Raw genomic sequence first — 25,138 nt, 5'->3', positions numbered from 1 at the left:
TTTTTTGCATTTGTGATGCTTACTATGCCTTGCTCATTTAATTGAAAAGTTTTTAACAAAATTCATGCTCTTTGGGAATGTTGAATGTCAAAGTTAAATACAGAATCGCTGGCTGAAATGGCTGCCGGGGGGGGGGGGGGGGGGATTTTGAAATGTCTCTCCTTCTAAAACTGTTTGTAATAAGGACATTGTCGACATGAATGCCAAGTTTCATGATTTTATCGCAAAATGCAGTTTTTGGCTATATTTCTACCGTAACCCCTCGACTATCTTCAAATATACAGTAAAACCCCTCCTAATGGGCACCCCTCTTCTGCAGTCAATTTTTAATTCCCCAATTCCAATGCAAGTAACAATATTAAACCGCTGTCTTGCGGACACCCCTTCTATTGTGGACAAAAAAATTTGTCCCGTTAGTGTCCGCATTAGAGAGATTTTACTGTACATAAAAATATCGTTGAAAAAAACATAAAAAAATTTTTTTTTTTTTCTTTTTAATGTAATTTTTCAGTGTTAGAATGTTGGCTGACCAAAATTTTCGGATTACAAACGCCCCTAGAGTCGAGTTAAGGTAGCATATGATAAAACACTTCAAAACTTTCTGAATCAAATATTTTCAGGAAGAAAAAGGATTGAACTCTGAAACAAGACACGCAATTTTCGGCAATGGACATGTTTTAATGTTGGCATGTTTCGTAAACATATGGTTTATGGGGTAAATTGCAGTGGATGAAGATCGACTAGGGAAAAATAAGTTAAAGGGGAACCAAAAACGCTAGAAAAATCAATCTTTACATATATAAAACGAAATTTCTGCAGAAATACTGCAGATTTTCTACAAATATATCTTCCAACTCAAGACAAAATGTTGCACAAGTTCTGTAGATTTCTTTAAGTTCAAAGTAAATCTAAAGTTCCTGCAAATGACTTATCAAATTCAACATTTTCGTGTTTCCACCCAAATTGATCAAATCTCAAATTTAGTAGTATTCTGCTTTGGGGTTAGGTATCATATCAGCTTTTCGGAGAAAGATACTAAATGTGTTTACTTATCAGTTGTTATTGTTACCTATTAAAAAATTTTCTACAATGTGTCAAGAACCAAAAAAATAAATAAATAAAATAAAAATGTCAAAAACTTTAGCTTTTTAAGTATGATGTTCTTGGTAGCAAAATGTTGAAATTAAAACTTTAGTTATGATAGAAGCTTAACTCTTTAATTTGAATTTTTAGTAGGATATATCCATTACTAAGTTTACTTCTAAGTTTCATTACTAAGTAAATTAATTGGTATTTAATTTCAATAAAAGTTTTGTCTGAAAATATAGATGTGCTATTTGTCCCATCAAAAGCTATAAGGGGCATTCAAATGAAATCTGGTCACTAGTGTAAAGTAACGGGAACAAGTTTATTAACCCAAAAATAGTTGCCAAAACTGTTGGTACAGTTATATCCCTTTGCGACATTAGTCGGCCGAGTCCATCTTTGAAGAAGCTAGTAAGCTGCTGTCAGATCCAGGTATGGACCCAGTCACACACTTCGTCCTCCATTGTAAATCGATGTCTCTTGTTTCAGAGGTTCAAAAACATCTAATCTCTGAAACATCTGACCCTTTCAAATCACAGGGTGAAAGATCTTGACTGTACTGTGGATGCTCCAGCCAGGGTTAATACAGGTCCTTACAAGTACTTACATATTCTTACTTTTATATTTTGCCTTATAAGTGCTTATTTTAATGCCCCAAGTCCTTAGTCCTTATTTTTACCCTCCCATTATTTTAAAATGTCAGATTTTCGTTTTTCTGATGGAGCAAGTGCGACTCACTTCAGCCAAACTGTGGAGGGCAAGCAGTAGTATTTTAACAAATTTAATTTCTCTTGTCGATCTCCTAAGCTGCAGGGCAAGATTGCAGTTGCTTAAAGTGTCAGTTAATGACATACAAATAACCAAAGAAATGAGAGCAGCTGCTACATCCCCTAGAGCAAAATACACCCAGTATTTGGAAAATGAAAAATCAAAGGAAAAGAATGAAACGAAACAAGAGTAGCCTAAAGCATTAGAGGAGGAAATAATTTTTTTTTAAAAAGAAAATGTTTCTGGATATAATGGAAACGAAAGCAAAAGGAAATCATTTGGCAGATGAGGCTAAAAAATCAAATGACATTAACTTGTTCATTCAATCACATGAACGAAGGAAAACACTAACTAAAAAAAGAAATAGAAATAAATTTCTTGGATATAAAATTAAAGAAAAAAGTTTGAAATTAAAAGATATTTAATTTGATAGCTAGTTCTTGATTTTTTTCTCTCTATCATTTTATTATGTCACATTTTTAGGAATTTTTGTTATTTTTTTCCTTGTATCTTTTATGTTCTGTATTGTTCATTATCCTCTAATAGATGGAATTCGAAAACGTGTACGCCAATTTAATTCTATTCAGAAGTCTTTATTTTCTGGAATTTTTGGTCCTTATAAGTCCTTAGTTTTGTTTTAAAGAAGTGTGTGCGAACCTTGCCAGCATTTCTCACCGAAACTGTTGCAATGTCTTCTTCGCCGCATTGGCTGGGTGTGGGCACCTTCGGATAACATGCCTGTCCGTTTTGACATAATGGCCCGTCTAAGGTTCTGTAAAGTGGCTTGATAACACTGGCATTGATGGTGGTTCCATGTTCCAAGAACTTGACAAGCTGTGGGCCCTTGTGGTCAAAAACAAGGACATGTGCGATAGTGTGCAATAACTTGTGTGACCACCTTCCCTTCAGTGTGATACCACACTGTTGCTGTGAAATTTCAAACGTTGTGCATGCCTCTTCTACAAATAGATGGTTCCCCCATACATGCAGTTACGTGACACCCTCTAACATCTAATGTAAAGTTAAAAGCAATGATCGGGTTTGAATCAGTTGAATGAACCTTGTAGTATATGGTTTAAACAACGAGTAATAAAAAGAAAAATTAGAAGCATCTACCAATGAGAAATATGGTGATAAAAAATGAGTAATTTGGTGAAGATTCTTTTCCTAGAATTGAAAAATGAATAGAATTAAAGCATTTTCCGATAATTAGTAGTATTTTGCTCTTTTCAATTTTTAGAATCTCGGAACATCTCAGAACACTGTCGGCTATTTTGTTTTTCAGCATCTCATGTTGTATGTTGTGCTCTGAGGGTACTCTGGACTTCCATTCTTCTCAATGTACATGTCTAAATTTGAAAGTTAGTTGTTTAATTCTTGGTTTTTGGGAAATTGGTCAGCTGTAATGTGTGATGATGGAATTTATTTGCATTTTCTTTGAGTTAATACCTGTTATTTAGAAAGTTATATTTTGTTTTGACTGTATATTTCTGTTGAATATTTTTTTTTCTTGCTAGTATATCCTAAATTCATGTTTTCCCCTATATTTATGTGTGCAATCACTTATTAATAATGAAATGTACTTTTTCAGTAAATTGAAACTCCATAAAAAACCACAATTACCCTCACCAGAAGTCCCTTTACCCGGAGTGTCGATACTGAAGCCTTTGACTGGAGTGGACCAAAATCTCTTTACTAACTTGGAGTCATTTTTTACTATGAATTATCCCAAAGTAAGACAAAGATTATTCTTACAGATTTATTGTATCAAATTTTTTTGAGCGGAATTTTTTTATTTAAATTAACACTTTAAATCACCGCCTGTTCCTTTGGCTAGAACAGTGTACAGTACAACCTTGTTTATCTGGTAAACTGGGGCCTAAATCATCCCAATAACCGAAATTCTGATCATATAGGCACACAATTGCCAACTATACTATTTTTAATAGGAGACTCCTATACTACTGTTTATCTCTTGATTTCCCATTTTTTACAATTTAAGTTTTATTTATTTTTTAATTTAAATTTTCTTTTTTCTGAAAATTTTCCTTGTTTTAAAATGTAAAAGGCATTAAGTATTCCCCCCTCCCCCCCCAAAAATAATAAAGGATGGGCCAGCTTTTAAGCAGGGTTGTTTGGTTTAAACCAAGTGTTTTTTTTTTTTTAACCATGTGGTTTTTTTGAAAAACTTCAGCACTTTCCCACAAATGTTTTCATGAATTTTACATATTATTGCAAAGAGTAAAATCTAATTGATGCAAGGTAACTAGCAAAGCTTTATAGATAAATTACAGATTTAATATATTAAGAAACTTATATTTTTTAAGTTAATGCAAGTTTGCTAAATAGTTTTTCTTCTTTCTTTTTTAAGATCAATGCAGCTTTTCTATTAGGTACATAAATATACAAGGGAGACCAACTAAGTTTTTCTAAAATTACATGGAGAAAAAATCCAAGTAGCTCTTTTTTATTAATTTTTTTTTTCAGTCTTTTGCATTTCAAAATAGTCTGAGAAGAATGTTTCAACCAAAACTTCATTTACTACCTAATTTGCTTAATTACTTAAGCTATATTGAGATAGATTATGTACCATTGAAGCGATGCATAGTGCATATAAATTTTAACGCTAGAATAAAAAATGACAAAAGAGAAAAATAACTAAAGAACTCCAAGAACATTTAAAGTAGGCATAAAATTCTGCTTATACCTGCACACTTTTTGCATCCCCGATGGACGATGCAGTTGGAGCAAGAAAAGAAAATATATAAAATTATGAAAACAGAAAAAATTCATGTAACTCAGTGATCTTATTGAAAAATAAATTAATGCCAAATTTTCACCTTTCAAAGAACTTTTCATATCCCAATATAATAAAAGAAGTCTCATGTATGAATGGTGGAAGAATCAGTAAACATTAATTTTTTATGACAGTCTTCATTATAAAAATATGTTAAAACAGTATTTTCATACTGAAGCTTTTATTTATTTTTATTAAATAAAATTGCATTTTTAAATGCATCAAACCAAGAGAAATACTGTCTATTACGGAAAACATGATTTTCTTAAAACCTACTTGTCCTGTTTCTATAATTGTTGTCACTGATACATTAGGTTAATAAATTACATGATTTGTAGCTTTTTTTTTTTAAAAATCTTTAAACAAAATATGCATTGATTTTTTGATTTTTAAATTTCTGTAATGTACATCAGACTTGTGATTCATTTGTAGATACTTGCAAAATACTTTCTATGTTTAAGAATGCGTGATTTTAACTTAAGTTTTATTTTTTATATTTATTATAGATAGCTATGATTATGAGGAAACTAATTTACAAGAATTTATTCTTGGTCATTTGAGTTAATAATGTCTGACATCACAGTAATTTAATTCTTTGATTATTTTTGCTAAGGCCCATTTACGTATTGTATTTTTTATAATGGAGTTTTTTAAACAATATTCTCCTGTAGAAATCTCTATGTACGAGGAAATGAAATTACAAGATTTTACTCTTAATTATTTAATTACAAAGAAATCAGGCACAAATATGAATATTAAACATTCCTTAACTGTTATAAAATCTTCATGATTTTCTCAAAATAAATTTGTTTTTCTTACTAATTAGTGAAAAACCAAATACACCCAATTTAAACCAAAAAAAAAAAAACGTTTTTTTTACCAATTCTGCTATTAAGTGTTTTTGTCTTCAGGTGTAGCAAATTAGCTAACTCCTAAACTTTCAATATTTTTTCTTTTTAGCTCTAGAAAATTATTTTAATTCAATGTATTTAAATCAGTTTTGATGTTAACTAAAATTTTATTCTTAAAACTCACTTTATTTTTAGTATGAATTATTGTTTTGTATTGAAGATGAAAGTGATCCTTCCATTATGCTTGTCAAAAAGTTAATTGAAAAACATCCAGAAATTGATGCTAGTATATTTATTGGTAAGTAACTAATACAATTAAAATCTGTGCACGTTAGAGCGTTAGACTCTGTGTGTGTGCCGCCTGTCACCCTATCTTTCCTGACTGTCAATGTCTACAAGGTCTATACTAGTTTTTTAATCAAAAATAGTGAGCAACATGGCCTGTATGATTTCACATGGATTGACACTTTTGCCAGTGACAAGTAGGAAAAATTTATCTCGACTAATTGATAGTTGTTGATTTTTGTATAAAGAGAAGACTTTTATGAACACAAATCAATGATCAGCCAAAAGAAAAAAAAAAAAAATTGAAAACAAAAATTTAGTGACAGTTGAAAATTTAAATTGCATGCCTATTAAATGTATCAAAAACTCACAAAGAAGTTTCTAAACTTTTATTTAACTAATAATGAAAAGGGTTGCAAAATACATCATTTAAAATAATATTTAAGTTTTTAAATAATTTATATCTAGAATTTTGAGGAAATATTTATATTTTCACAAACATTCTGTCAAATAACTGCAACCTACTGACCATCATTTGTTTTACTACAAGGAGTTACTGCTTATTTCTTACTTTTATGTATAAATTTTAGATATTTTGATCAAACTGATAAAATATCAACTTTCGATGGACTCGATGCATAATGCTTACACGTTAAATCAGTTTCACAACAAACATATGTTGCTTTTAAATATTAGACATTTAATAGACCTTTGACCCTTTTCACAAAACTGAAGCTAATTACTTTGGTAGTGTTGCAAATTTCTTTTCATTACAATATAACTCTTACACCCTGAGTGAAACACAATTAATTATTAGTAGGTTAAAAAATATTATTTGTTCCTAAAGAACATGTAGGCAAAGTGTTCCGTTTTCAATACTAAGTGGTTTTTACTACTATTCAAAGATTCTGAAATATGTTATTGGATTAATTTTGTGAATTTGGTTTGGACTAATAAAAGATATACATCAAAACTTAGTTTCTGCTATTAAAAATTATAAATTTGTCCTTTTATTATCTCTTTATTCATGCATGAATGTTTTAGCACTGCAATTCTGTTGTTATTCATCCTATCTATTTGAAGCATGATTTCTCTGTCCCAGCTTTATCTTACTGTAGGTTCAAAATTTATTTATTTGGTGTTTAATTTTCATTTTGGAATTGTTGTTTGTGTCCTCTAAAAATTGCTAATTAATGTAGTTAGACCTTTTATTTGTAAAATGGAATTGACTAAGTACCATTCAAAACTAATGTTGTCTAACTTAAAGGGAACGATTCTTTAATGTATTTTTAGGAGCTCCTAAAGTTGGTGTGAATCCCAAAATAAATAACATGAATCCAGGTTATGAAGCAGCCAAGTATGACCTTATTCTAGTCTCAGATAGTGGAATCAGAAGTAAGTGTTTACGCTATGGTTTTATTATTGAATTATTATTATTATTATTTTTTTTTTTTTTTTTTTTTGTTCCATTGCTATTGGAACATTTAGAAACAACTTTTATTTTCTACTTGAGTTTTTTTTTTTTTTTTTAATTTTATTTTTATGAACTCAGAATCATATTGATATTGTTTAATTAACTAAGTGTATTCTTAAGCATAGTAGGTGAAATTAATTTGTGGTGGATAGTGTTTCACGAGTATTCCATTAGTGTCGCTCATATGAAATTAATAATTTTCAATGATAAAACATTCCTGTAGAACATAGGTGGGAAAATGTTCGGAACTGATGTGATATACCCCACCCTTGGCGACTTTTTCCTGTTGGCGCCAAGAAAGCGTCGCCATGAAAACGATGTATGACGACATATGTCATACATCGTTTTTAGCGATGCTTTTTTAGCGCCAACAGGAAAAAATCAGATAAAAAAACATGATCAAAGCACTTCAGAACACAGTATATATAAAAACAACATAAAAGCACAACCAAAAACATCACGAATATATGCTTCAAAAATGTACAGGGCCGGGGTTTTTTGTAAACATATTAAAATACAATGAAATAAATTATTGTATTAATTAAGAGTCGAAATTAATGCATTAATTTTTTTTTCATCATTTCTCCGGGATACGAGCCCTCGGTCTCATAGTACTTTCGTAATGAGACCTCGGCTCGCCGGCCCTGCCTCGGTCTCATTACGAAAGTACTATGAGACCTCTGGCTCACCAGGACCTCGCTCCGCTCGGTCCGTTATCCCTCCGACTGTTAATATACATTACAATCGGAGTATGGTCACACTTATGTATATTTTCATGGAGACACCCAAGGGTGGCTCCTTCCGTTCAGTGTTCAATAATGACACAGTTTTAAGTGTGAAATATGCACCATTATTGTGCAGAATTATTAATAAAATTCAGCATTTTTAAGAGTACAACCGAAAGAACTTTCAATTGTTAACATAAAATTCAGTACCTAAAGGAGGCACGTTAATAGAATGTCTAAATAATTCGTGGCATCGATAAGAATTAACTTTTAGAACAAAATAACCGTACTATTTCTGTAAAATTAATTTACATACAGTAAAAATAAAGTTAAAAACTACAAGAACCCCTCAAGGATTTGTAAAAACAAAGAATTTTGGAAGTGAGAGGTTTTTTTTGAATTCTAAAATAAAGAACTTACCTTTTTATATGGTATAAATATTCACACTCAGTCTAAAACAATACATCATATGACAATGGCACGTTACAGATACACACCACGTTGGAGTTAACTTTTAATTAACCTTCAAGTTTGAAGAAACTGGCATTTTCTAATGTTTTTACTTCAAAACACAACTACTGAATCTAAACTAACACAAAATAAGCATTCCTGTAAGGTATATTGCACAAAACAACACGTATCTCTCCTGCGTAAAACCAAGTAAAGAACCCAAGTAAACAAGTTCGAACAAGTTTGCCTTTGCGTTGCCAACCACAGGTTAGTTTCACCAGGGATGCCATGCTTAAAAATTTATCGCCTCATTGGCGAGAAAAATATTTCAATTTTGTTCAAAAAATCGGATGTCGCCAAATGGGGTGGGGGGGTATATCACATCTGTACCAAATGTTCATTTAATATTATCAGAAGCAGTTTCCTTTTTTTTTCAGTTTTGAATAGATTTTGCAATTTGAGTTTTTTTCTTATTAATAAATGTTATTTGGAGAAATTAAAGAAACATTGTTTTTTCTTTTATCTTAAGTTTTTCTCGAATTTATTGATGTAGTCCTAATCAATAGCGTACATAGACTATAGTGTGCCTTCCCTCCATAAGAATTTTTTAAAAATTATTTGAACATAGTGTTACTTTTTTAGTGCGTGCAAGCTCACACCCTCTTGCGTCCTCCCGCGCCACGTTGGTCCTAATTAGCAACTTTAGAGTGAGAAGACACACTTGTTTTAATCGCATAAGCATTGATTTATTGGATAAAAGTAGCAGAATTTAATGCATTTGTACTAATCAATTTTACTCTGGAGTCTAAGAGTTCTATTTTTGAGTTGAAAAACTAATTCATTCATTTGGATTTTAATATCTTTTAATAATAATTATTAGCATTAAAGGAATACAAGAGGCTAAAATTTGGGGTGGGACAGCAGGATTATAACTAAACTAAGGTAAACTTTCTTCCTTGAAAGTTTTCTAGATAGAAAGTTCAGCAAAGCACTTATACCAAATAAATGCTTTAGTCATTTACATTTTTGCTATGATACTCCAATCTGCTTTGAAACTACTAGGGTCTGTTAGGGTAATTTGGGTATGAAAATTACCTACTTTGGACTTTCCAGTCCTGTAATAAATTTTTATATGCATATTTTTTTTTTCTATTTCTTGTTTCAGCTTAGCATTATGACTTTCTAGAATAGTATTCTACAAATTACAGGTTAATAGACCCATTTGCATATAAATGGCAAACGTAAATTTCACTAGACCCAAATTACCCCGTGGATGTGAGAATTTGGGTATAGTAAAGGTTAGAGCAAAGCATGGTTTTAATAACAATCTTACTCAATGTTTTCAAACTTAGGTTCAATGTAGATACAATAGAAATAATGGGATAGTATAAATATTAATTTTTTTATGCATTAAGATGAATTTTATATTGAAAATAGCACAATATGACATGCTGTTAATGGTCAAGTAATAGTTTTTTGTTACCGAACAGCAAAATTATTTAATATAAGCAAATTTAAACAACATTCCAATTAATGTTTAGCATATATTACCTTGTGTAATGAGGATGCACAAGGCACATACATGCCTATGTTAGCAGTCCAATAAAATTATTATTTGTCCTGATTGGTAAAATGTTTTAAATCATTAATTACATAAAACTAATTATGTTAAATGTTTCAATTCAATGCCAAAATAATGTAAATATATGCAATGTCTAGATACCTAAACTTTGAAATCATGGAGTGGCAGGTTAATTAGCAGCACTTTTTGGAAGTAGTTAGTTTGCATTGCATTGACATCTCCAAAAAGTTAAATTTATTTTTTATCAATTTTAAAAAGAGTTTTGACAACATTTTTTGCAGTATATATTCATAGGTAAGAATGCTGTTTATAACTGAATTTTTGTAGATGTATCAAATGAATACTTTTCATTTTATTCAATAAAATATTACTTATACCCAAATTACCCCGACTACCCAAATTACCCCCAACGGAACCTACTCTAAAAAACTTTTGCCATTCATATTTTTTTCTTTTTCAAAACAATAGAAAGTATTACAATTCGTAATTCATTACCACCATCATTTATTCTGAAATCCACCCTGAGATAACCATAGTTAACAATTTATGTGACTGAAGCATTGAAAGTTTTAGTGCAAAAGAAATACTTTTAATTGTTGCATGGAAACTTGCGTCGCTTTTGCTCAAATATTGTATAGCCTTGTTTTTTGAGTCTGCAAATAATCCAGAGCAAAGTGTCTTGTAAACAATTTGATGTAATTTTGTTTAAAAACTGGACTTAGAGCAGAAAATATGCCTTTTCAAAGATCTGTTTTGCTTATTATCCATATTTCCGTTATTTGTCCAAAATTTCAATTCTACAGTTTATCGTTGGCAGACCTAGATGAAATTTATAATTGTCTGTGAACTTAAATTAGTGCTTAAAAATTTTCTGCCAAAAATAAGAGTAGTACCATTTCTTATATCACAATAACAGAAAAAAATGTAGTTAAAAGTGAGTAGATTACTGCTATGCAACCTGAATGGTTTTTTCCAATCAGATTTACTGCTTTTATAATATTTTCTTTCATAACCCTACAACTCTTACATTAGGAAGGTTTTATGTAATAGAGTTGAAAATGTTAGATATATTTTGAAATGGAACATTTCCAGAAAAAATAATTAATTACAACTAATTTATATTTATGTATTACTTATATTTCAGTAAATATGAAATATAGTTAGATTAGACCCCTTTCGCTTTAGTATATTTTTGGACAGTTTGGACTGTAAAAACCCAACTATCCTATTTAAAACCAGTTTCAGATGTTAAAAATCCCAACCCTGAGTGAAACACAAAAAATTATTAGTAGGTTAAAAATTATTTGTTCATAAAGAACATGGGGGAAAAGTGTTCTGGACTAATAAAAGGTATACATTAAAACTTAGTTTCTGCTATTAAAAATTATCAATTTGTCCTTTTATTATCTTTTTATTTATGCATGAATATTTTGCATTGATTGCATGAATATTATTTTCCCCAATTATGCATGAATAAATAATGTACCTCAAAATTGGAGATAACATTTGCTGCTTATCAAAAAAAAAAAAATAATAATAATAATTTTTTCAAAACATCAGAGTTTTCTGCTAACAGCATTGCATGTGCGTGTTTGTCTATATTATCTTGGTCTGACTTGGTTCGAGTTGGTCAGGTTAGATGAGGTTGTACTGTGTTTTTATTGTGCATGTTATGATTTTTAAAATCTTATCAGGTTTTCCAGAATTTTTAGCTGACCTGTATCTTTCGAGTTTAATTTATTTCAAATAGTAGCTTTTGCAATTCTTTATTAAGTGAATCTCTTTATTCTTCTTCAGTTTTGTAGGATTTTAAAGCAATATAATTAATATATAATTCAATATGTAAATTTATGTATAAATTATTTAAAATACATTAAATGCGCGTAAACACTTAAAACGTAAATCTGTTAACTCGGTAGTGGTCAGAAATGCATATTGTGTGTTCTAATGTTTTAACATAAAAAAAAATTTTGGGTCCCACTCAGTTTTTTTAAACATTCACTCTATACATTTTCTCTTTGGATAAAATTGTAGCTTATTATTTTTTTTCCTTTTGTAGTGAAAGAAGATACATTATTAGAAATGGTATGTGCAATGACAGAAAAAGTAGCTCTTGTTCATCAGATGCCATTTACATGTGATAGAAATAATTTCCCAGCAGTCATGGAAAAGGTAGAATTTTTTAAGGGGATTACAAATCATTTTTAGAAAATAATAAGAAATACCTTCTTATAAGAGTTTTCTATAGAAATATTGTTCAGTTTTATGTTATGCATTTTAAAAAAGTTGCTCTTCTCAAAAACCCAGTGGCAGAAATGCTGCGACTCTGCAAGGATGTCATTTTGTCCATAGTGGGGGGGGGGGGGGAGCTGTCTGCAACTGCTGATGCAGGGAGAGAATGATAGCACACGTGATTGTTCTTGCAGCACTTATAAACCAAAACAAAGCGATCTTTTCAAATTGTTTACTGAAAAAGCAAATCTGAAATCAAAATAACGCATATTTCCGCATATTTCCATGTACAAAGAAAAAAAAAAGTCAGCACATTTCTATGATGCAAGCGATAGATATTTGCTTGTTTTTTTTATCATATCCTTAGCAGTGGTGTTGTTATAAAGTTCTCTAAAAATGCAGTGTATGAACTTTTTCTTCCCGCTAATGACTTAAAAAAAAATAAATAAATCAGGGCATTGAAATTGGATCCCTGCAAATACGGTCACCAGCTTTAAAATTATCACCATTTAGTGTGGTGTTTAATCTTTACTCATACTTTTTTTTTCTTCATGACTCCGAATTTTCGGTGAATATGTCAGTGATATTAATAAAATTCAATATGCACCCCTGTTAAATGGTAATTCTAAAATTATTTTATTTTAACTAACTTTTTTATTTACCGTTTTTATACTTTTAGTGCTTTCATTTTGAAAAATGCAATCTGATTGCATCCGATATGAGAATTGAAATTTTACTTTTTTTTTCAACCTAACATTGTTTATATGAAAGCAAATAAATGCAAAGTCTATTAAAACCATAATTTCAAGATTTTAAAAAGAAATTCTGTTTTTGTTTATGAGTCAAAAACTTAAATGCTGAATAGATGGTTTGATTTTGGTATTGCTGCAACTGTGTCTATAGATATTAATGATCGGTTTCTCAGACTTCTAAAATGCAATTCTAAAACAATTTTTAAAAAATTAATTTTTTTATGAGCTGTTTTTATACTTTTGTAGTCTTCACTTTAAGAATTGTGATCTCTTTGCATCCGCTTTGAAAACCGAATTTTCGATGTTTAGTACGCTTTGTTAAGAACAAAACAAATAAATTCTCCTTTCATTTTTATTGAAATCGAGAAATTTAGAAGTTTTAAGTGAAATTCTGAAAGTTTTAAGAGTTTTAAGAGTTAAATGCTCAACCACTGTTTGAATTTTATTTTTTTCTTTTAATTATTTAACGGAAATGAATATTATTAACTGAAAAAAGAAAAAGTATTACAAAAACACCCATTTTGAAATTTCGTTTTACAACCCCCCCCCCCCCAACACACACACACTCAATTTGATATTTCATAAATAAAATGGACCCTGTGAAAAATTCTGGATAGACCCCTGTTCAGTAGCCAACAAATGTTTGCAAATGTCAGGTGCCTACCAAGGATAGAAGGGTGAGGGGTCATCAGATTGCACCATTGAAACTTTTAGGGCAAGGTAATTTGAGAAAGATTTTGGTCTCAGGGTTTTTTTTTTTGTGGTGGGGGGAGGAGGTGTCTCGTTCTTGAGAGGGGAGTGCTTCAAAAAATTTAGGGAAGTGCGCCATCGTCTTTGGGAGGGGGGGGGGGACACCTCCTGCCTTATTTAAAAAATAATTATTTAAAAAAAGACTCATTTATTTTTTTTTATTGAAACCACGTTTGAAATTTTGCAGACAGATTATGAAGTTCTAAAAGCTTGTCGCAGACAGCTACAAAACTTTCTGCCATTGGGCTCAAAAAAGAAATTTTAAGTGGAGTAGTTATACAATTTTTAAAATAATTTTTTACATTGGGAACATTGAAATAAAAACCTATCTCATAACCATATTCTCATAAATTCTTTTCTACAAACAAATCTGTTTTATTTTTTCTTTCAGTGCAATTTTAGTAAACAGTTGTATTTGTTGCAAATCCTGCTTTAGCCTGAATCAGAACGGGGTTTTAAAAAATATACTAGTTTTATTTTAAAAGTTTCCCTTAAAAAAAGTAAAGCATGATTTTAGACATACCCCCTTTCATTTTAATTGCTGAAATAAATGCCTTTATGCAAAAAAGTGAAATAAAATCGTCAACTTAAAAATAAAAATAAAAACTTCAAATTTGTGCAGCACAAATTGTAGGTATTAATTATTTGGGTTGCCCCCCCCCCCCCCAAAAAAAAACCTTTTTTTTCTTTACAAAGAAGATTTATATGTTTTTTAGCTAAATGGTTTCATGATTCTGACTCACAAAACTTAAGTGCAATCTATTTTGTGTGCTTTATGCTTGGCTGTTGTGTTAATGAACGATAATCCAGTAATTCATATGCCAAAGGGATGAAAGTTCTTGGATGTTTCAAACTAAGCATTGCTCTGATTTTCAAATTTTATTGAAGAAAGTTTAAGGTTTTTTTTACAGAAAATGTACAAATTGAATATTTATAACTGACCTGAAAGATGTTGTGTATTTTTGAAAATTAATTTAGATTAAATCGTGATTTTCTAATAGTGTTTTCTATTTGCAGGTATATTTTGGTACATCTCATGCCAGAATATATCTTGCAGCTGACATGTTTGGTATAAACTGTCCTACTGGAATGTCAGCTTTAATGAGAAAAAAGCTGTTGGATGAAGTTGGAGGAATAAAAGTTTTTGGCCAATATTTAGCAGAAGATTTCTTTTTTGCCAAATCATTTACAGACAGGTACATTTTTCATAAAGTACTAAGAAACATTGAATAATTTAGCAGAATATTTTTATCATCCTCATAAGAACAAAGGTGGAATTCAATATCTTCCATTTTTTGTACTTGCATTTCCCGTTTGGGATGGTCAATAGTTTACTTTAGCAACTTTAATTTTGTGATTTATTTATTCTTATCAAAATTGTGACCCCAAGGATAACATTAAGCCAAGGCAGCTGTATGTTCAATTTCAGTGTTAATGTTCATAGAAAAAAAATTGCTTCAAAGGGAACATTTTCAAAAAAGTTTCGAAATTTCCAAAAAGTAAGATAAAAGTAAAGTTATTTGATCTGAAATATCTTGCTCTTGAATATTTGGTCAGAAATAAAAAGATATTAAGAATATAACTGTTTCATTAAGGCATAATACAGTTTCGTAAAACTATTTCCAGATAGGAACAAACATGTGCTGCATTATTAGCTCTCACATTCATATTCTTTTAGAAGTGTGAAAAGAATCTTTTCACAAAAAATATATATATTTAAGGGTGCAAAAGTTGTAAGGTGATTACATTATTGTCAGTTAAAATGCAGAGCTGTAAAGTTTTAAATATGCCTTGACTTTTTAGTTAAATGATATTTTCCCTTTAAGTTAAGTTCATTAAAGATACTTTGTAAATATTGCTCTAATGAAATGCCTATCTTTCTTAATATAACTTTCTGTATGCATTTTCTTCATAATCCCTGATGCATTTTTTTACTTTTACTTGCAGAGGTTGGTCTATACGAATCAGCTCTCAACCTGCATGGCAAAATAGTGGTATTTGTGAAATTCAAAATTTTAATGGTCGTATTTCAAGGTATGTTTTTTCACACCTACAGTCCTACACCCTCTTTGTAGCCAATCTAAAAGATTTGATATGCCAGTTATGAATATTATTAATCCTTAACTAAAGTGTTGCTATTTGCAGTAGTAACCTTGGGAAACTAATTCAGTCACTCTTCAAGACTTAATCAGGCAAAGTGTGCATTTGGATAGTCTAATAAAAATATGAACCCAATCAAAATTTATACATTTAAACCAAATAAGATAGTTTTTGTAATTTGTGAGGTTTTAGAGAGTGCAAATATTTAGGGATCCAAAATATAATTTTTAAAAATTGAAAGGATCAGTGGATAAAGGTGTTCACTTACATTAAAAAAAAGATTTTTGTTGATGGATGAAAGTTTTAAATGATTATATTTCATATAAGCTAGCATTGAAAGTCCTATTCTGTGTATTTCCAGAGATTCTAGATAATAAAGGTGTTATCTATCATAAAACCGTAAATTTTCTAGTGGTTAAAAGTGTTTACGTATGTTAACGCCTTCATCCATTAGAGGGCACCGTTTTTCATAGAGTTAGCACCGTTTTTGATTCGAACGTTGGCAGCAAACAGCTGTTGAGTCGATTCCTCCTGACTGATCTGTTTGTTTACAGTACTTTCTGAACGTGATTTAGCTATTATTTTCTTGTAATAGTCTTTTGCGCTTTATTGTGATAATTAACATAAGATACATTTTGTCAAGAGAAATAATCTAAATTCAGTATTGATGACAGGACTTCCATACTAACTGAATTCAATAAACTAGATGTGAATGCTAAAAATTGTACTTTTTAATAGTACTGAAATTAATAGCATTTAAAGACAGAGCACAAAGTGCTAGGAAAAGTAGGGCAGCTTCATACAAATATTATGTCCCTTTCGACTGTCAAACTATAAATATTTGCAAAACAGCTATGTACTCTTTGTATGGTATTGGGAGAAAAAAGCTTGATATCATTAAAAACAGTATTTCAAATGGGTTGTCAGCACCACTACCAGATAAAAAGGGCCATCACAGTTCAAGACCACACAAAGTGGAAAATGATGTGAAAGCATATGTAATGGAGCATATAAACAGTTTCCCAGCAGAAAGTTCACATTATTCCAGGTGCAACAATCCTCACAGAAAATACCTTTCCCCTCTTCTTAGTCTCTCAAAAATGTATGCTTTATATATTGAACGATGTAACGAAACTCACCAAGGAGAAACCTTTTTTTGTCAAAGAGTGGACATACAGAAGCATTTTTAATAGTGAATTTAACTTGTCCTTTTGACAACCAAGAAGCGATACATGTAGCTCATGTGATTCCGGGAATAATGATGAAGAACATGAAGAGAATTTCAAAGCTGCTTTCGAGTCAAATTTGATAGGGAATATGCAAAAAGTAATAATGGTACTGCTTTCATTACCGTTACTTATAACAGACTATGCCGTTGCCAAAATTAATGACATTAAAAGCCTTTTACTTGCAGCGGATGTGGTTCTACAATCTAGGAATACATACAATTTATAAAAATGTAGCCAAAGCCACATTTTGTACATGGACTGAAGACGTTACCCATCAAGGAAGCTCAGAAATCTGTAGTTCAATTTTAACGGCAATAGAAACAGATGATGAGCTGAAAACAAAAGACGGTTTAATAGTATGGAGTGACTCTTGTGCTGGTCAGAACAAAAACTTTGCAATGATCTGCCTCTATCAATTCCTTATATTGAAAGGTTATCAAATCAACTGACAACAAATTTCCAGAAGTGGGACATACATATCTAGATTCAGATAAGGATTTTGGAAGAATTGAGAAGGTTCTTAGAAAACACGAAGCGATATATGTACCAGACCAGCATCGGATTATCATCCAAAGTGTAACTCGAAAAAGCAAAGTGATTGATATAACAAACCATTTTCGCCATACTGAAATGCTTGCAACAATGTTAAATTTGACAAACAAGAAGAAAAATTGTCTACAAGAGAAAATTAGGTTTAGGGATGGAAACAGATGTATTAGAGTTGAAGAATATGGATCTTATGTATATAAGGAAAGTTATGATCAATCTTAGCCATGTAAAAGAGTAGATTTACTACAAAACAAGAAAATAGCAAGTCCACTAAATACTAGTATTCGTCTTCCTAGAAAATGGGTAAAACAGGAACTATAACAAAGGAAAAAGCTCAAAATCTTAAACAGCAACAAAAGTTTGTTCCAGAGGAACATCAATGGTTTTACAGCACTGTTATAAATGGAAATGATATGTAAATGACAGTAAAGCTTATAGAAAAGTTTGTTTACTTTATTTGGTTATTAAATCCAGAACAGATAGATGTTAGTGTATTTTATTACCATCATCCATTGGCATGGTATGAAAAGTTTGATCTGAAATTTAGTGAATGAAGATGTTAACTACATAAAAGTGATAAACTCATTAATTGATGGTTTTCACAGCTGATCATTTTATAGTAGATATTTGAAACAAAAAACTAACATTTGCTACCAGAAGAGAAACATTTTATCCATTGCATAAAAAATACTAGCCTTTGAACTTTGACTGTGTTTTTCTCAAAACAAATGATTTGTCAGTTAACACCTTTATCCACTGAGCCCTTCGATTAATAGCCATAGCAGAATGTGCTGAAACTAAGAAGTGCATGACAGAGCAATCTACTTTACTGCAGAACAATGTTGAGTAAATCGCCACTCTAAAATAGACTTAAGCAGCCTAAGATATCTTCGAGAAAAATTGCGTAATTTCTTCTTCCGGACATTGTAGGAATTGACTATATGTAGATGTTCTATGGAGATTATAATTTATTATGGGTTATTGTAGATTAATCATAGGGATTTCAACGCAAATGACTTAGCATTCCATTGTGTGTTTGTCTATTAGGCTATGCATATTTATTCTACAGAAGATTTTCATTCGGTAGTTTTGCTACAGAAGCAATTAGTAAACATATACTTTTGAAAATTATGTTGTTCATTAAAAATTAGTAACATTATCAAAGTTTTTTTGTAGTCCTTTTTTTGCAAGTTTTTCATTTTTGCTAAGAGTGATTTTTAGGAAACTTGCTGATTTTTGAGGAAGCTTATTGCATGAATTTGAACCTGTAAATCAGGGATTCAATGTCGTCCTTTATTTGCTGTAAATCCCCTCCCTTTTTTTTAATCTACTTTTTTGGGAGCAGGGGGGGGGGGAGAAGCCTGCATTTTTGGCATTCAATTAACTATGTTCCAAATCCACAACACTGCAAACAATAATCTTAAACAGCCATTGTTCGCTATTGTGACTTATGCTTTGTTTTAACAGTAAGACTCATGTTTTGATGATTTCTTGATACATTGATTGATGGCAGGCCTTAATGATAAATATTGAGACTTTACATTTAAACTCAAAAAAAGGAAAAATGTAAAGCAGTCTATCCTCATTTGGCAAAACTTCTCAAGGTTTTTGCAACTTTTTGCTATGACCGAACTTCCGTGGACAGGGGCATTTCCTGTTAAGTTCACTAATAAAGCATACAAAACAATTTTTTTTTCTATTTCTACAATAACTGCATTTGCAGCTCTTTCTCTGAGTTTTTAAGAAGTAAAGCCCAAAATCTGAATACTGGGTAATATGTTTTCGCAGAAATTTAAGTTAATATAAATTCACTAAGTGTGTTCATCCTTATTAAAGTGGTAAGACACAGATTTAGGGTAATTAGAAGTTAGAGATAAGAATTTAATTGTGTTATAAATTAAAAAGCAATATAATAAGGACATTTTTCTGTTTATTATACAATAAAATCTTGTCACAAGGAAGTTCAGGGTGCTCGTGAGTATTGTTCCTTGTTAAGTAACTGGTATTTTGTGGTAATGAAATTCATTATAAAATTAAAAATAACAATTTCTTTAAAAGCTTCAACTATGTATGTAATTATGTAATCGGAGTTCTCAAAATATAATTGTTTGCGGTAGTGCTGAAAATTATTTTTTAATTACTAAAAAATTAGCTCTTCAAACTTGTTTTTTAAAGAACTGAAACATAGACTTACCACCATTGTTATGATCTGCAAGTCATGCAATAAAAATTTTATCGCATAAACTCTGCTTTTTATTATTGTTATTATAATAGATAGCAGAAAACTGCCTGTCAAGATATGACGGGGGGGGGGGGGATTTCTTTTACATCTGGAACCAATTGCCTGTTTAGTGATAGTTTGACAGTTGAAATTTTAACCCTACTGCCAGTGAATTAACCCTAAATTCCAGTAGATAGCATAGAATGTTGACCATTTCTTCGTTTCTTCATTCTTCTAAAATTAGTCTGAGCAGTAAAACAGTTAAGTTACCGGATCCAGTTCAGCCTTTGCAAAGTAAAGCATTTCCCTGATGCGAGTTTCATTGTTGATGATGTCAGGAGCATTGCGCTCATTTGCTATTATATATATGAGAATTGCTTTTTATTTATTACTTTCTTTTTTTTGTATATATATGTTTGAAGCTGCAGACACTAAGAAGTTGTGTAACCGATTAACATTAATGAAAATGTTTATCGGTAACTTTTTCAGAACTCTGTGAAGAAACAAAATTGAGCATTGTTTTAAAATATGATGAGCTTTCAGCAGATGTAATGTCTCAAGCAACTAACTGTCTTATCTTCCTAAAAAAATAAGAGGCGATCGACAATTAGTGCATAGCAGGTTAAAATATTTTTATCTACAGTTTAGCAGTTGAGTGACTTGCTGCAAAAAGCAGGTAATTTTTCTTACATAACTGTATTGGGAAACCTACAAGGAAAGTTATCAAAGTATAAAGAAGTAGATTTGTTGTTTGCAGGTCGTTTGATAACATTGAAATTGGAGCTGCCTCCTTTTTGCAGCAAGCCCTTTAAAGTTTGCTCTAAGCTCCTGATGATTTTTCTTTCACTGATTTCCAAACAAATTCTATCTCATATTCAACTGTCAGCTCCTCATCGTATTTATTGTTGAATGCTTGACATGTTAACTCTTGATTGAAATCACTGTCAATGTTCGCATGTTTCCACTGTTTGACTATTGATTCATATCCGAATTTCAAATTGAGCTGAATGGAAGGATGCTCTGACCACAATCACCTTTCAGTTCTGCCTATTATAGCAAAAGTTACAAAAAAAAAAAAAAAATTGATTTTTTGAGGGGTTCAATCTCTTCAATATAAAATGTCAAAAGGAAAAGGAAATAGTACAGCTATAAGTTTTTGACCTATGATTACTTCTTTATAGTGAGTTTTTAGGAGGTATAATTTTGTTAAAATGCAATTTTTCTTAACGTTATTCTAATGGCAATTATAATGGAACTGAACGTTTGTTTCATGATAACGTGTGTTTCGTTATGCTGGTATATATGTAATGAAGTTTTACTATATTTATAGAAACTAAGAAATATTCTGCTTGTGGGTTGGGGGGGGGGACATTTTTGAACTTAGTGTTTTTGTATGTAAACTGCTATTGTTGAAGTGAAAATAAGAACTTAAAATGCAGATTATTTCCATAAATATCAGACATACAATTAATTTACTCTTCTGTGTGTACTCATTTAATGCAAACAAGATTTTTATATTCAGTGTTCTAAATTTATGCTAATTATTATAATTATTATTTTAGGTGGGCCAAATTGAGGTTTGCTATGGTACCATACACAATAGTACTTGAACCACTATCTGAATGTATTGTATTAGGAGCCTTTGCTGCTTGGGCTCTCAACGTGTTATTCCAATGGGATGTTTTTGTTGTATATTTAGTCCATGTCTTAGCTTGGTTAATTCTAGACTGGATTCTATTAAATGTTATACAGGTAAATTTTGTGTTTTTTGTTTAAAATTAACTTTCTAAGTAATTTAAACATGTCTTTTTATCTGTGTGCATTGAATAAAAATGAAAGTTTTGAATTACTCTCTGATTATTACTTTCCTCCCTAAGGTCATCAAATATTGTTCAAAATTGCATTTTTGGACTTCAATATCAAAAAATATCTGAAGGAAAGTTGCTTATCTGCCATTTTACTAAAAGCATCCTTAAATTGCTTTTTTTTTGGGGGGGGGGAGGGGTAAACGATTTCAGGCGATAGCCTCCATCTCTTTCTTGAACTTCTCAACATATATTGCTCAAAATAACATTTTTGTAACTTCAACACCAAAAAATTTTTGATGCGGCTTCCTCAATTCTGATAATTCTTCTAATATTGTCGAAGTATCCTGAAATGTTTTTTAGGGCATCATTCCCAAAAAGTTTCCTAAGAGAGCATTTAAATCTCCATTTTCTTAACATTACACAGCACCAAAGGTAGCCTAAAATTACATTTTAAAACTAATTGTAAGGTAAAAAGCCTATGACATCACCAAAGATAACCTAAGCAACCCGATTTCCTCCAAATGCAAATAATTTAAACATGAATTTAATGTAGATTTTTTTTCAATTTCTCCAGAGATGAACTCTGAAACCTGACCCTCAACCATCTCTAACATCACCAAAGTTTGACTAAAACTGTTTTTAAGGGAACAATTTGGAAAAAATGGACCTGTAACTTTTGATAGCTATCTTTTCTTCAAAGGAAAAAAATTGCCCATCAAAAATTTTGTTGGTGTTAATCTCATCTAACATTTTATAAATTCAGTCTTTATTTCTATATAATTGAATTTTAATGTAGAAATTTGAAGCAAAATGGGTATGAGCGGCAGTGTCAAGTCTTCATCTTGCCTCAAAAAAATCGAGACATGTCACTGGGAAAGGAGAGCAACTGAAAACTGCCATCTTGTAGTGCCTTTTCTTGCCTCTCCTAAATTTGAATCCGATTATTTTTTATGCATGTATATATAAATATCCTTCTTTTAAAGAAATTTTAACTCCTAAAAATTGGGGTAAAATACTTGTTTTTTTTGTTAAGTAACCTAAGTTTTTACCTGCTGCAAGGAATGTTTATTATCACGTATGAAAGAAAAGAAACTAATGCCTGTTTTAAAATTTTTATTCTCTAAACCTAAAAGCTTTTTGAGCAATCACAATTGTTATCACTTGACAGTAGTTTATGTCCTTTCATTTTATTTTTCTATGTTTATAATGCAAACTCCTCTGACCTCCACGAGCATGTCTTTTCCTCTGGGTGGTGGCATCCATTCTCGACTTAACACAATCCTTTTTACACGAAAACAGTATCCGGCACACAACAGTCAGCCCCTGGCATTCATTTAAATTTTGACGTCTTGAATTCAAATTATGGTTAAGATAAAAGCCATTGTAGCCCAGTAGTTGGGGAAATGAATACGGAAGTATTGGTGGAAAGCTGGAAATTGCTTTAATCTGTGTCGTATGGGTCTGGAATGACAATACCAAGTTTTCCCCCTTCTACTAAGTGAGCGTTAGTCATTACGGCCAAATTAGATACAAAAAACACCTGTTTTTTTCATTAATATAACAATATCTCAAAAATAACTAAAAATGGCCATACATATAGGCAAATTACTTATAGAGATTAAAATTCTAAACAAAATGAGTACCTGCAGTAAATATTTTTGTTAAATACAAAGCCCAATCTTAATTTTAAAGTTAGACTCAAATCACTAATCAAGCGCTTCAAGTCAAAACATACCTTTCCCACTACCACCTGCTCTCTCCGAGACCCCTGGAATAGAACGCCGTAACGCTGAAACATATGGTGGTGCTTTCCTACCTGCAGAAGCAGCTACACAGGTACGTATTCATCAAGTTGACGTACTAGATGTTGCTGAAAGCAATTTATTTCATTACAATGTACAAAGAAATGAAAAAGGAACCTATCTTCATACAGAACTCATTTTAGTCCTTAAAAGGAAGCACAAAAATACTGATAGGTTAACTTAAGTAGAACGATCCATAGAAAATGACTGGTTTTGAGTGACATAATTTGAATTAAAAAATCAGTATTATGTTCAAGCTAAAAAAGTTTTCCAGTTCATATTTTATGAAGTAAATTAATTTTTTGATTTACACAATTTGAAGAAAACGTTATGTTTTGCTGTGAGAAATGGTAAAGCTTGACCACAAAAATAAGGCGAATATCCTCAAAGCGAAACATCAATTGTATCATTTGTAACAGGTAGAATCTGCCAAAATGCACCGAATAGTGAGAGGCATGGTCTCGCTAATCCTATCTATTCCAAAATAATTACATGCAACGTATTACAAATGAAACTGATGTTTTTGCTTCAAGGTCATCCGCCTTCTTTTTGTGGTCAAGCTATACCATAAAGGGAAAATATTTGGGAAAAACACGACTGAGTTGTGTGTGATTCGAGATAAATTATCAACGGAAGGTGACGTGATTGAGGTCAAAGAACTTTAGGGAATTCAAAAATTTGTTGAAAACTGCCATAAATTAAATATCAAGTCAAATTAAGTGAGAAAATTTGTTTTCTATCACTATCCCAAGCACTGTTAAACTTTTGCATGTGTTCAAATGTTTTAGCCATGCTAGTCGTACTAGTTTAGGTGACCCACGTGTATATTATATATTGTTTGTAATTTTTAATACCTGATGTCTTTCTCTATTATACCCTTTGTACTTCAAGTTATCGTAATAACATATTTTTTCTATAATCGCATATATAATATTTTTTCTATAATCGCATGTCTAATATTTTTCTAAGTACTCTTAACTGTATATATTGAAGAAATTACGCACTGATGAAATGCAAAAGTTGAGCATTCATGGAAATAGGTGTGAATTTTTATTTATCGTCTATCGTTTGTTAAATAGATGAATATTGCTTGATGAATTGCTGCTGATCTAGCAAAAAATATCTTAAATAAGAATCGAATGTAATTTCACTATACATAATCTTAGAAACGATTTTTTGCTTTTCTGAACTATTTTTTTATAGTAATTTTTGCAAATTCTTTAGTTTATGGCTTATGAATCTGAATTTTTAAAGCTTTTCAGCTATGTTTCGAAAACTACGTAAAGTTACTGTGTATATTAACTTTTAGCTTTTTGTGTTTTAATATTTGCAGTTTTGCTCTGTTAACAGGAAAATAACTTTTTGAAGTCCAGATGATTGCCATTTGTACTTTAAATTCTTGTTGTAATAAAGCAATGTATATTTTTAAAATATGTATCTAAACCACATCTCATGTAATACAATCTCTCACAGGGAAACTTATTATTATACTAGATTAAATATTTAAATAGTTTTAAGTAAAAAAGTACTTCAAGAAGCAAACTGGAAAACTTTTTATCTTAAACAAAAAACTAATTTTCCAATTCAGATTGTGTCACTCAAAATCAGTCGTTTTCTCTGGATTGAAAATGAATTAAATCAAGTTTTCCTTGAAATTAACCTATCGGTATTTTTGCG

General features: G+C 30.8%; 1 protein-coding gene across 1 annotated transcript in view; it reads left to right on the top strand.

Moving 5' to 3' along the window:
• The window catches only part of LOC129225692 (ceramide glucosyltransferase-like), a 44,768-nt gene that overhangs the window by 8,454 nt on the left and 11,176 nt on the right, over positions 1 to 25,138 (top strand). The window contains exons 2-8 of the mRNA XM_054860169.1: positions 3,446 to 3,587; positions 5,698 to 5,800; positions 7,081 to 7,182; positions 12,078 to 12,190; positions 14,770 to 14,948; positions 15,700 to 15,786; positions 21,414 to 21,603. Of these exons, the coding sequence (XP_054716144.1) occupies positions 3,446 to 3,587; positions 5,698 to 5,800; positions 7,081 to 7,182; positions 12,078 to 12,190; positions 14,770 to 14,948; positions 15,700 to 15,786; positions 21,414 to 21,603 (916 nt within the window). The remainder of the gene's footprint in view (positions 1 to 3,445; positions 3,588 to 5,697; positions 5,801 to 7,080; positions 7,183 to 12,077; positions 12,191 to 14,769; positions 14,949 to 15,699; positions 15,787 to 21,413; positions 21,604 to 25,138) is intronic.

The sequence above is a fragment of the Uloborus diversus genome, chromosome 7 (genome assembly GCF_026930045.1).
Source record: "Uloborus diversus isolate 005 chromosome 7, Udiv.v.3.1, whole genome shotgun sequence".
NCBI lineage: Eukaryota > Metazoa > Arthropoda > Arachnida > Araneae > Uloboridae > Uloborus > Uloborus diversus.
Note: the sequence above shows the minus strand (reverse complement) of the source record. Positions and strands in the feature narration are given on the sequence as shown.